Raw genomic sequence first — 13,572 nt, 5'->3', positions numbered from 1 at the left:
ACTGGCATTACAGCATTACAGAGAGCATCTGTTAGTGGGACACATCAAACGACTTTTCACAGCGAGTGTGTGACAACTGTTGCTGAGATCACAAGGTTTGAGCTTAATTATAGCGTAAAGTCCTCCCAAAATTAAACACACGTATTCAGACTGAGCGTGACGTATTTCTTTTTATATTCGTTTGAAAATGGCAGCGCCCTGCTCGGCTGTTACCACAGCGGCTCCTGATAGTAACAGTCTAAATATTAAATATTAGCAGATAACACGTCAACAACTGGGGGCAATGAAACTGAATAAAGGTTTATAATTCATAAACACGATCTTCAGCTCCAATAAAAATGTAACGTATACAAATAAAAGTGTTGTTTACCATTATTGCCCCATCAGCTTGTTAATGTCCTTGTTACACTGATACTTTCTTCGTGAGTTAATAATGGGAATAAAAAATATTGCATAATATTGCACATTTTCATAATTAAAATCCACTTTGTCATGTGATGCTGTGATGTGTTACTGACCAACGCGCAGAGCAGATCCACAGCCTCCAGCAGCAGCTCCTGATGCCCAACACGCGACATACCCAGACACAGTAGCTCCTGGTGGGACATCCTAAGCAGCTTCTCCCCGTCCACCTGCTGCAGCTGGAAAGACGGGATGTACTGCTGCAGGCTGTCATCCAGACCTGAGGGACGGAGACACAGACAAGACACAGAGAGGTAAAGAGAGACAACCCAACAGCAAGATCAACGGCTTTCGGCTTGTCCCTTAAGGGGTCACCACGGGTTCCGCACGTTGATTTGGCTCGAGTTTTTACGTCGCTACCCTCCCATTTTATCCAGGTTTGGGAGCTGCTGGGGGGCCACATCTGGTGGTGTGTGATTTGAGCCAGCGGCCTTCTGCAGCTAAACAGAATGCTCTACCACTGAGCCACCAGGCCCCCTCCATGTTTCGAGTTCATTAGGAAAAGTAATAAAGTCATTCAGCTATAGGAGACAGAAAGTACAATATATAAAGAGTAAATGATATTTAGACTGAATTTCCTTTCCTTCACTCAGTTTCAGTGAAAGTGGCTTTTCAATAGTCCATTCAAGCGTGACAGCAAATAACTGCTGAGTCAACAGCAACTCATTGACTCTTCCTGCTGATCCTGCCACTGTGATGGCCGACAGCTCACGCTGCCCTGCGACCTCACCACGCCTCTGCCCTGGAACAGTGACTTTCACTGTGGCTCTGTGCAGACCGACACACAAGCGGTCAGCTGTCCACCTGGTTTTAGCCGCGCACAGTCAGCACTAACTGCTCCCATTGATGCGAGCGACCGCTGTGATTGACCTTTCAGCAAATCAGTTCCCGAGAGTAAACCGTGTTTTAACACCAGTACAATTTGCAACTTCTTCTTGCCTTAAGTGGAAGCAGCTATAAACCATCTGCCATGAGCGAGAGTGGCATGAAAATACTAATCCAACGCTGCTTTGTTTACATTTTTTTATACAAACGGCAACAGGTTTCCCACCCTCTCGTCCTCGCACACAAGTGCAGAGCATGATGGCTACATGCTTGTCAGTTGTTGTCTCTGCCGTGTGTTCAAGTTCAGACAAAAAGCCACATGAGCCGACGCAGCAGTCGGTCAGCGATGCCGCTTCCACTTTGATGTGTTACAGTCATCAACATCCACTGTGCTGTATCTCCTTATTAATAAGAGCTTGATGTCCTATAATATTACAGCAAAACCACAGCTTTCAGTTTTCTACATTTCTGAATTTACAGGTTTGTCATGACTTCAATATCATATCAAACATTAAGATTCACAGAAATAAAAGACTTTAAAAACTAGTGATAATCTGAAATTACATTAATGAACATTTTACATGTTTAGTTCTTCCTCATTAACATGTTGTTAATTAGTACTTTATAATACTTTGTACAATGAACCTGTTGCTTTCTCTGTAAACATGCAGGAAAATGCAGTACTTTCTTAAAATTGAGCTGCAATAATCAATTGATTAATCTTTTAGTTATTCACTATTTGGATATGAATAATTAGCTTTGCAATTTAGCCAAACATTTGTTAATTTGTTAATTCCAGCCTCTAAGGACATTTTGATGTAACTTATTATTTCTGGGCTTTGGACTGTTGTCACACAAAAGAAGAATTTTGAATTATTTTCATTACTATTTTCTGCCGTACTATGAATAAACAAGCAACAAAAAGTCTGCAGATTAAGTGATTAAAAAAAATGTATAAATAATAATAATAATTATTATTATTGCAGCCCTTGAATTATTACATTCTATACTATCAGCAGATAAAACACGAGGACCCTGGACCAGAATCGCAGCTTCAGTCGGCCTGACCTTTTGATCTTGAGCAAGACACCACTAGGTCCAGTGGCGCCATTCTGCGCAACACCCTGAACTTTGACCTCTAACCTCTCTGTGAGGGACAGCAGCAGGGGACAAGATAAAAGATCTCCTGTAGCTGGATCAATGGACGAGCACAAACATTCATCCACCACATATTTCTACTGACACTTCAGTAAAATCCAAACAAAATCTTCAGCCTCTGTTTTGAGATGTGTTTCTGAAGGAAATTCTCGATAAAGTATTGATTCAGAAACAAGCTATTTCTATATACTCAACTTTGTAGAGAGGGACAGGAAGTCCTGGGGGATCTGTGTTTGACTCTACAAGACGACCAAAAACACGCTTCACTGAGAAAAGCTTTTGGAAACAAGCATCCACCAAATGGCAGATGTTGTGAAGCGCTCCAGCAACTGTCCAACAGGATGGCTGAGCTGGTGTGAACAGTGGAGAAGAAAACAACTGCCCCTGTATGTGGTCATTAAAGTGTCCCCAGAAAGTCAGACTCCTGTTTGTCTTTAGGACGGACACGTAGCACGACAGATGGCCGACACTTGCTCTGACAGCAGGGAGGAACATTCCTCCTTAAGTAACTGGTGATGTGTCACCTCTTTGTTTTCACCAGCTAACACCTCTGACACAGCAGACACCAAGAACCTTACATTGTTAGACTATTAAACTAAGTTGCTCTGCAAAGGGTTAAAATTAACACTTTTTCTTTTGGACATTTTGATATTTGAAATGTTTCCTAAATAAATACATAAAAAAAAAAAAAAAAGAAAAGGATTTTGTCAACAAAAGCATTAGTTGACAGAAAGATAAACATTGTGCAACCAATTTGGCAACGCAACCAACCATTTCAGTCACTAAAAAAGGAAAAAAAAACGCCAAACATGCTCTGGTTCTGACTCTTGTCGCTTTTGTGTCCTAAATAAAAGGTTTCTGACACCAGACAAAACAGACCATGAGAACATGTTTCTTCAGGTTCAGTGAACTTGATGTTTTTAACTGTTTTTGGATCTAATAAGGTCAAAATGATAAGACAGTTACCTGAAAAAATATGTAGTAGGTTATTTCTTATTATTGCAGCCTTACTTTTTATGGGTAAGTCATTCACTGTGTTTGTCTGCACCTAAAAGCTAAAGTTACTGTAAATAGCCAAACAGCCGCAGCAGATCAGTAAATCTGATTTCTCTTCTACCCAAAATGTATTTCGAAAGCTTGGCTCACAGATTTTCAGTGTACAGTAACACAAGAGACTGCTCTCTGACTTTTAGTCTTTTGCTGTGTATCAAACCAGACTGATAGCACAGACTGTGTTGACATGCACTTAAGTAACCGGGAGAACTCGGCTGTCTTGAGCAATCGGGGAGCAGCGTTCACATGGCTGATTCACAGTGGGAACAGTTTTAAAAATCCATGACTTATTAACAACAGAGAACAAGACACAGACACAACTGAGCTTCTTCTCACAGCACAAACATCTCGATTTGAAATAATGTCGAAAGTTTATTATAGAGAGTGGTGTTAGTTTTAATTGGACTGGTGGTGGGGCTTTGGTTAATAAACGAAGAGGCATCATCATAATGATCAGCCTCTCTGTCCACTGATTGGCCCGTTTGCAGCTTTTTGTGCTGCACTTTCACTGTTGTAAAAAAGAAAAATGTATAAAAACCTGGTTAGTGTTTAACCATTACAGACAAATCAAAAAAAGAAAAACTGTGGAAATCAGGTTTTTCTAATCCCCAATTCTGGTCACAGGAACCAGGTGTATCATTTACATAAAATTGGCTTAATGGAGGAAGCTAACTGTTAGCAGCTTACTTAACTCTATATAAATGCACTGATTGTATAGGAACAAAGAACAGCACAGCTGGTACATTTTAATTATAGTTAGTTCAATTTACAATGAACACACAGTCATTCATTCAAAAGAAAAATATCTACTGGGAAAACCTGAACATACATTTATCAATAGATTTTTCATATGTGCCAGTAACGTCGGGCAATAACAAATATTATGCAACATTTCAAATTTTATTTTAATCTCAATTACACTTAACTTTGTCATTTGCCATGTGTTGTGCTAAATACTTCTATACATCGGGAGCCTTGAACCTCTACACCAAACAATACCTTCTTTATTAGTTTGGTTTGTTTTGTTCTGTCAATGTAAGTTGACGTTCTCTTCTGTTTTGTTCCTGAAAAGATGCAAAGTAAAAAATTTCCATGGTATTAGTCAAACCACATGCCAAGTCCTGAAAAAGCCACAAATATGAAAATTCCCAAACTCCTTTCACTGGTAAACCAAAGTTGGATGGTTGGTGAAAGTCTGTGGTCCACAGGAATGTGTAAGCCACAGCCTGGATCCCATTACTGACAGCTGAGGGGGCAAATAATCTCATCTGCATAGCAGGGTCGGCTAAATGTAAGTCAGCAGGCAAATCACCTGCTAATGAAAACATGGGGGCCACACCTTGCTCCCGAGCACACTGCAGCAAATGACCAGCCTGACCATCAGATAGGACTCTTTAGTGTGTGGGGGCTTTAACACAAACCGAGGGGATTAAATTCACTGTTTCATGTTCAAACAGACTTTTGGCTTTAGTCACTTGTTTTGAAATCGCCGTGTCCACTTTTAAAACTGAAAACATGGTTTAATGTGTAGTTACAGTTTAAATAAGAGACTTCATCCCAGTACCTGATAATAACAGTATATTAATATCCTTCATAAGTTCCACACAGTACCAAACATTCAGAGCTTGATCTAGTGTTTTCATGAGAATTAAAAATGTAACTATTTGAGAGTTTCCTGCATCTTAAACATTGATTTAGGTTTTGGAGCTCGGCCCAAACGTGTTAATGGCTTTAAGCAGCTGGAAGAAAGCAAAATCAAGCAGGATCAGCTGTCAAACTGGGGTGATTTGCACAAATACTGCAACAAATATTCAATAACTGTGAGACAGACACAAAGAGAGAGAAATCTGCATGTTCCAAATGTTTTTAAATCATGTTCTTACAGTATCTACACATGTTGTGCCTTTGTTATATCCAACTTAATATTCAAGCTAGTTCTGCTGCTAGAAAGGCAAGAGAATTAGCTGCTAAATCTTTAGAAGTGAACCAGATGCCACATCTTCTTGTCTACAGCTGATTTGATTGCCTGGATGTTGAATACATTTTACACAGTAAATCATATAACCTGCAAAATTATTTTTATATTTATACTTTTACAGTTTGCACATTTTACAGCATTGTAAAAAAATGAAAAACCAAAGTGGAATTCTACTACATGCATAATGAGAAAATGAAAACTTTTTAATTTGCCAATTTTTATTTAGTTAATGTATATACATTTAAACAATTATCTTTTTGATGTATTATCTTCTGTTTATGTTCCTTATTCTTAATCTAACCAGATTCAAGGTCACTAACATTACAGTACAGTTCAAATGAGAAAACATGAGTTTTAATCGGGATCTCAGCACTTTGCCCTCTGTAAAGCTTTTTGAACGCAACCAGTTTGTTGACAGAATAAATTTGACCCAACATGAAAGCGAGTCAGAGACTGAGTGCTAAGACACCCTGACGACTTTCCCACAGACTTCCTGCACAAGTCATTAAATGCTGAGTCCTTTCTCACAAATACCTTAAAGTGAAGCCGATCACACATCGGCGAACTGACCAAGCCTCATACTCTTAAGAATCACAGGCATTTGTGAGTAGAGGTCTTTAAACTGTTCTAAAGGACGTAGATTTTTGCAGTACACTTCCAGAGGCCCAGTTTCCACAGTTTGCCTTAGTCACAGATGTAACAAAAGTTAATTTCGCCGTCTCCGGTCTTGTCTCCATCCAGCCTTGTATTTGCAGATGACTCTGGACCTCTGCCCTCTTGTCAGTCAACAGCTGGTGGGAAAGTCTCTGTGTACCGGCAGGCAGCAGCAGCTCCGGGTGAGAAAGTTTGACTTCATAGCGCAGCAACAAAAACCAGTGGTTGAACACGGAACCCTGCTCCAGACACTGTCACCACATTAGCACAGCTAGATGTTGAAGTTGTCTTTCTACCAACTGACATTATCAACCAACCACAAACCAATTCAAGCAACTACACTTTTATTAACATTAGCTGCAAAAATACTTTTAAAAAACTTTCGTGTTTTACCTTCCGGCGCTCGTGCAAAACGAGGGGTATTCAAAAGGTTTTATCTCTTAAATATTCTTTGTTATGAATCATCTCCCACATTCCTAAAAGGTATTTATGAGTGGTCATCGTGAAGCCTGCCCATTATCAGTGGCACTTGAGGAAGTCATTAAAATGAGCTGCAGGTAAAACTCCAGCTGCTCATAAACAGTCAAGTTAAACATTTATCATAAAGTTCAAAACAAGCAAGATGTCCATTCTTAGCTATGACAAGACTCCACACCCTAAAAATGCTTCTCGCTAAAGCGAAACATCACATGTCTAGTTTGACTTGGTGTTGGCGGACATTTTCTGCTCTGTTGAAATGATCCTGCTTTGTGGTCCCAGCTGAATTCTGCATTAACAGTCCATTTTAGCAGGTGTGTTATTGAAGCACAAAGACGGAGTGCGGACCCGACACTCCCCTGCTGGGGGGCAACAAAAGAAATGTTTTGCCCCCGTGCATCACAACAGGACAAAGGTGGAGAGCAAAAAGGAAAAGTGGTAAAAGACTAGTGAGACTATTCATAGCTACATTTGGCTTTTGTTCGTCTCTCTCTCACACACACACACCATTCATCTCATTGTTACATGGCTGGTGGTGTGTTTGGGGGGGGGGGGGCACACTGTGCCAAACAAACACTATTCAAGAGGAAAAAGGATTTCCTTGAGCACTCTGCAGATCTGTGCTCAGCAGTCTTATAAAACTAAACAAACAGGAATTGTTGGAGTTCACTGTGTGCAGAGCTGAGCTGAGCTGAGCTGTGACCCCACAGCCCCAAGTGGCACTTAGCTCCTCATATACGTTTGCATGATAACTAATACATTAAACCAGAGACAGAAAAGGAAGACAGAGACAAACTCATCCAACAGCCCACTGTCTCAAAAGGTAGCAAGGAAAGAAAAGACCAAAGTGATAAAGTGAAAAGATATTTATCCTGCTGCTGTGAACATCTGTTACCATCTTCGTGATCCTGCCGTTTCCTTCTATTACATCACTATATTTGGTTATTTCACAAAGACTAGCTCTGCAGGTTTTAATTCTTTATGACGTTCAAGCTGCTGGAGGAATTAGCTCTGAGGCAAGCTGAACAAATGCCCCGATCTGGGGTTACTGGTGTCCATTAATGAGGCATTACTGGAAACATGGGGATATTAATGAAGGAAAAGATCCCTGACGCACATTAGAAGGAATTTCTTTACTTTTTTTACTATGGAGTTCTATGGTTCTATGGTTCCAAACTACCCCTTTCTCATTAACAATAAAAATGCTTACACGCATTAAATACTTTTGTGTTTTTTTCTTAGTGATTCTTTTCATGGCATCGCTGTTGTAAGTGCTGTAAGATAATACAGTAGGCAGATCTGTTGACTTTCAATTTAATTTTATTTATCACCAAATCACAACTAAAAATTCAGTCTAGGGCTGTGAACTGATTCATATGTTCACCTCATGTTTGCGTAAAATATAGTTTATATTTGTTTATGTCACGTAGCTTTCAAATGGGACATACTTTTGGATCTATGTTGGTCCGGCGAGAACTTAGCTTGATCGATATCTCTGTTGCTCACAAATGGAATAAAAGCAGGAAGAGGCGCTCAGTGGAGAGAATCCGGCCGCTTCCTCTGATTCATCGAGCTCTGTCGGCGAACTCACCGATAAGACAAACTCTGGGTGTCAGACCTACATATCTGCCAGCATCAAAATCACATTACAGCTCAATTAGTACAGTTTCATGGTAATCATAGGAGGATTATATGCTTTTCTTCATCATACACGATGGCACTGAATATTTCTGAGCATTTGTGGAACAAAACAAGCTATTGAAAGTCCAAACACTGAGTCCCTTGTTCTGCCTCTTGCACGACACCAGTCCACAAACCTCAGCTTTCCTGCTTCTACCTTCACTCAGGTGGATTCAGATACAGGATGCAGAACAATGGGGAGAAGAAGACCGATGCCGTTGAGAATGCTTTCAGTTTCTGCAGACTTGATAAACAGACAGAACAAGTCTTCCAGTGAATCGGGGGACTTTTTAAAAGACTCTGGATGCCTCCAAACTCAGTGTTGACTAAAAGAGAACTTTCCCACTCTTAACCAATAAAAACAAGTTCCAGGTCTGATCACTTTGTGGTGAACAGGACACTGTACAATCTGTGAAATGAAGAAATTAAAGATGACAAATATTTATAGCCATGTGGCTCTTAACCGAAATGAAAAAGTGTTTGTCCCCCACATCTTTGACCTTCCTTCCTCAAAAAAGGTCTTTGTTATATACAATTCCTCAATCTGAGAGCACAGTGATGCTGAGCATTCTCTGCTGTTTTGAAGATATTTATGAGAAATAAAACTAGTTTATTTTGGCAAAACGGCATCAAGCGGGAGGGACAGGACAGTCAAGTTTAATATTTCTAACAAACACCATATCTTGTAATAACACTCAGTGCATCCGTTCAACATCTTCCTAACTTGAATAACCCAGTAAAAAACAAACTTGTTCACTTAATGTTCTTGCACTTGTGTATTTTCCTCTTTTCCACACAGAAAACTGGATGCACTCTTGTTGCTGCCTTACCTCAAGCAGCTTGTTGTCATTTATGTTGTGATGTGCAAATGCACCTGCCAAGTGAGCACAGAAGAATGTGGATCTGTCCAAACATGTCTGGTTCAGTCCCTGAGATGTATGCGTTTACCCCCGAGCGGCTCGGTGCAGTCACACCAGACAACTATAAAATGCCCCAGGGCTTAGTCACAGCAAGACTCTCACTAAACTTAAAGACCTACACGGTGTCCTAATTCTGACAGCGTCAAACCTAAACACTCGCCTAAAGCACCGTGTACCAAAGCTGTCCAGCGTCAGAAGCTGGCACCAAACACTTCTTCCATCTCTTTGAGCGATTATTGCTCCCTTAATTTATTGAGCAAATATTTTACTAGTGACGGTATTTAACTGTTGTTATTAATGACGTATACATGCACTGCATGGTGCTACACTACGCATTTGCCCAAGGGATTAATAAAGTTCTATTCTAATTTTACATGACATTTGTTGTGACAACGTTGTAGAGCTGCCTGCATGGAGAAAAGATTAAGAGACTGATGCAAAACAATCTATAAAAAGTTGGTCATTAAAATAGGGCAACAACTGACAGCTACGTCCATTATTAATGAAGCTGATATGTACTCGAATAATTACACCTTTAAAGATACATAAATTGACTTTATGAAAACAGGACTAACAAAAGCGTCGAATCTTCATCAGCTGAGAAGCTGGAACCAGCATTCTTCCTGCAACACCTACTCTACCCTCTGTTGACCTACTCAGGGACCGACTAATGGGACCTAAACAGGCCCACATGAAACAAATAACAGCAAGCATTGTTCATTCAAGGAAGGATTGTTGCAAGCTGTGGGACAATCCCAGTACTGGGGTCTCATTCTTTTAACCATTGTTATTGATCCTTTCTGTCTGGCTGTCTTTGTAAAAAGGTGAAAGAGGACTTTCCACACTAGAGAACCAAAACTATTTATTTTTGTACTGGACATTTATGACATTCTCATCTGAAATGGGGAAACTTCCCTCCCCTGGAATATACCTCCAGATTTATTTTCAGTCCAGTCTGAGCTTAGGTGTTTCTGGTCAGCTGGAGAGTCCCAGTGACAGTCGACTTGTGGGAACCAGCTTCAGATCAAACAGAAGTAATGTAATGTGACTGACTGAAACTCCCATGAAAAAAAAAAAAAACAAAACACGCCGTTACTGGAGTCATATGAGACCACACACACACACACACACACACACACACACACCATTTACACTGTAAACACCACAGCAGCATATGGGTCAATGACACATTTAGTTTCAATGACAAAGAGGCACAATGCATCAGAACAAACAAGTTTAAAATGTAACCTGGAGTCTCAAAGAACATTTTTAATGGTGTCTGTTTATCACTTTGAAAATACTTTTAATGGTGAGTGAAAAGTTTCAGATTATACCTGATTGGACAACAGGACAACTTCTACTTTCCCTCATAAAACCACAAGTGCAAACAGAAAATTCAGCATTTAACAACGAAAATCTGGTTTGAGAGACAGTTGCCAACGATGGCAAAACGTCTTCCTGTTTGTTCCCTACCACAGTGACAGGTTTCAAAAGATGACGTTTTCTAACAAAAATATACTGTAGATTTGTTTTCTATAGACGTCCACGCAGAGCAATTAGAAAGAGAGATGGTGCTGAGACATCATTTAACAATTCGGGCTCTTTTATCCTACTTTTAAAAAAATCCTACTTTAATAAGCCACAATAAATAAAAACAATTAACATCGACATCATGTGACTGACCAATGTGTGTTTGTCTCTCATTTCACGCAGAACAAAAGCTAGATCTGATAAAATGGTGGCGGCGTGACCCCAGACAAGTGTCACTTTGACTTTTGACCTTTTAAAACCAGCAGAAGACCTTTGTGAAGGGCATTTGTTGTCTGGGTCTTTATTCCTCAGCTCTGCATTGTCTCCGCTGCTAAATTACATGTATTACTATGCTTCTAGTGTGTGCTGCTGGAGGCCAAGCGGGGCTGAGTGAATGCAAACCTCCTCCCTACAGTAAATTAAACTCCTACAAAGGGAGAATAAAGCTGCAGAGACACACGCTGACGGTCAGGGATCCACAATGAACAAGAGACTTAAGATTCAATGCTTTTCAGAAAGGAAATAAGGGCTTTTCTGTTACTCAACAGTAGCCTGTTGGTGTATCAACATCAGTGGTTCACTTGCAGTGTAAACACATTTATCTGAGCAAACAAGTTTTCTCTGTTTAATAGCAAAACTCGGGCTCCGAAAGAGCGTAAGCATTTCTAGCTGCCGTCTTCGGCTGTGTCAAGAGAAAGCAAAATCACTTCAATTGTCCTGGTTCAATTGTTCACCAATTTAATTTATTTTCCAACAGGACACTTGCAAGACCATATGTATAGACATTTACTGCTTGAAATAATCGGCCCACCATCTACTTTCATTTAATTTGTAAAAACACATTTGTTTCACCAAGCCACTACCGACTGCCCCTGGGAGCAAGAACACTAAAAACAATATTCACAAGATGCATTTTTTAACCATCATCATTTTGGGGCCCTTTCAATAGTTTCCATGTTATTGTTGGTAAGGTTTTCCAGTCCACACTGCATAGGAACATTGTGAATGTGATTACATAGCTTCCCATTTATTTCTGATGACAGCTGGGCAGAAATTCAGATATTAAAAACGGTGATCACACAGAGACACAAACAGTAGCTTCACGCACTCAACTACAAACAATTCTTATCCTGCTGCAGCTGCTTGTCCAAACCTTGTTGTAATTAAAAAACAGGTGCTTATCAAACTAGAATAATCTGCTCGATTGTCATTTTACGGCCTGTTAACTGGTCAAACCTGTTTATTGCTTAGCGACACCATAATGAAGATGAATAGTTGGCACAGTGCTGTGTGGGTAAAGTTTTTTACCATCAGCTGTGCAACTGATGAATATGACACATTTATAATGATGGAGGTTTATAATCATGAAGTCACACTTGACTTATGAACCTGGACTGTAATTCACACAGTTTACTCCCTTATTGTCATTCTATGATATTTTCTCATAAATATTGGAATTGTGCTCTGAATTTTATACTGAATAGGTTTAGGCAAAGCCCTTGGAAGCATTTATATGTTCAGACAACATTCAACTTTCAATTTCGTCAATTTTGCGGAATAAAAATAAGAACGCATTTACATGTGTCAAAGAAAGAGTCAAACAATAACATTTTACAACTGCTACTGTCCAATATTGTTTAAGAAATAATACCAATAAATACAATTCCCAAAGACATCCAGTCCTAAAACAGATGTAATGCAGCCTTCATCATCCTCATGTTAGACACACTGGTTACACCAACATCCACACAACTCAGCAGTTTTCATGCTGATCGACTGATAGATCGAAGCCTATTAAAACATTTCCCAAAATAATGGGTTAAGTAAAAATGTAAACTACTAAACAAGCAAAAAGTTGGTTCTGACAGTGAAATATTATTGATAAGTAGAACTGCTCCAAAGTCACTAAATAACTTATAGACTAATCGACTGTTAACTGGTCGTTTCAGTTGTAAAGTCACGGTGTTATTTCTGCGCTGGAGGAAAAAAAAACGCACCGGCAAACGCGCAGGATCACGTTCGTTAGTCGCGGTTCACTTCGCGAAGCGGGAGCTCGTTTCCTCTCAGACACAAACGGTGCAGAAATCAACAGGGAACATTTGGACACGTTACCTCGCATCCAGTCCAGCACTTGCTGCGGAGTCCACGTCCTCACTGACTCCATTTCTTCAAAACGCAGCGACCAGCGGCTTTTCCCTTATTTATACAACCCGACTGTCACCTGTCTGAACCTTAGAATGAGCTCATTATCCAAACGTCACAGGTTCATTGTGGAATCCGAAGAAAGTCGGTACAACGCGGCAACAAACACTCACACGCAGACCGCGCGGGCCGTCGCTTGCTCACTGACTGTCGGTCTCGAGCAGAAAGTTTATAAGCAAACGAAGAACACGCGAGGCGAGCAGCGCGTGGGAAAGGTGTCGAGTTACCAAAACTCTGACCACGCCCCTCTCCCCTGTCACCCCCAATCACGTGCGCATGCTGCCTTTACGTGCTGAGGGAACGACGTGAGTGTATCCATACGCTGTTATTGTAGTAATTCCAAAACACGGTTTGGGTTTTAGTAATATTTCTGTATAAATAATGTCTCATATAAAGGGTCACACGACAGCTACAAGCAGGTTTCTATTTCCAACAATACAATGTGCACCAGTAAATTGCATTAGTCCTAAAAGGCTGTGCACTTAGAAGAATCTTCAAGTTTAAAAGAAAAACTAAACTAAGAAAATAACCAAATACAAATCATATAGATAAAATTAGGATGTGCGGCTAATGCGACTAAAACGCTCTGAAACCCAAACATCTGGACTTTATTTTTAACAGCAGCCAAAAAAA

At 40.1% G+C, this 13,572-nt stretch overlaps 1 protein-coding gene across 1 annotated transcript in view; it reads right to left on the bottom strand.

Moving 5' to 3' along the window:
• Nucleotides 1–13,141, bottom strand: part of LOC137102888 (connector enhancer of kinase suppressor of ras 3-like) — a 39,622-nt gene extending 26,481 nt beyond the window's left edge. Inside the window, exons 1-2 of the mRNA XM_067482820.1 lie at nt 12,850–13,141; nt 519–682 (exon numbers count right to left, since the gene is read on the bottom strand). Of these exons, the coding sequence (XP_067338921.1) occupies nt 519–682; nt 12,850–12,901 (216 nt within the window). The 5' untranslated portion in view covers nt 12,902–13,141. The remainder of the gene's footprint in view (nt 1–518; nt 683–12,849) is intronic.
• Nucleotides 13,142–13,572: the final 431 nt, after the last annotated feature.

This window comes from Channa argus, chromosome 17, assembly GCF_033026475.1.
Source record: "Channa argus isolate prfri chromosome 17, Channa argus male v1.0, whole genome shotgun sequence".
Classification (NCBI taxonomy): Eukaryota; Metazoa; Chordata; class Actinopteri; order Anabantiformes; family Channidae; genus Channa; species Channa argus.
The sequence above is the reverse complement of the archived record's forward strand: the minus strand, read 5'-3'. Positions and strand labels throughout refer to the sequence as shown.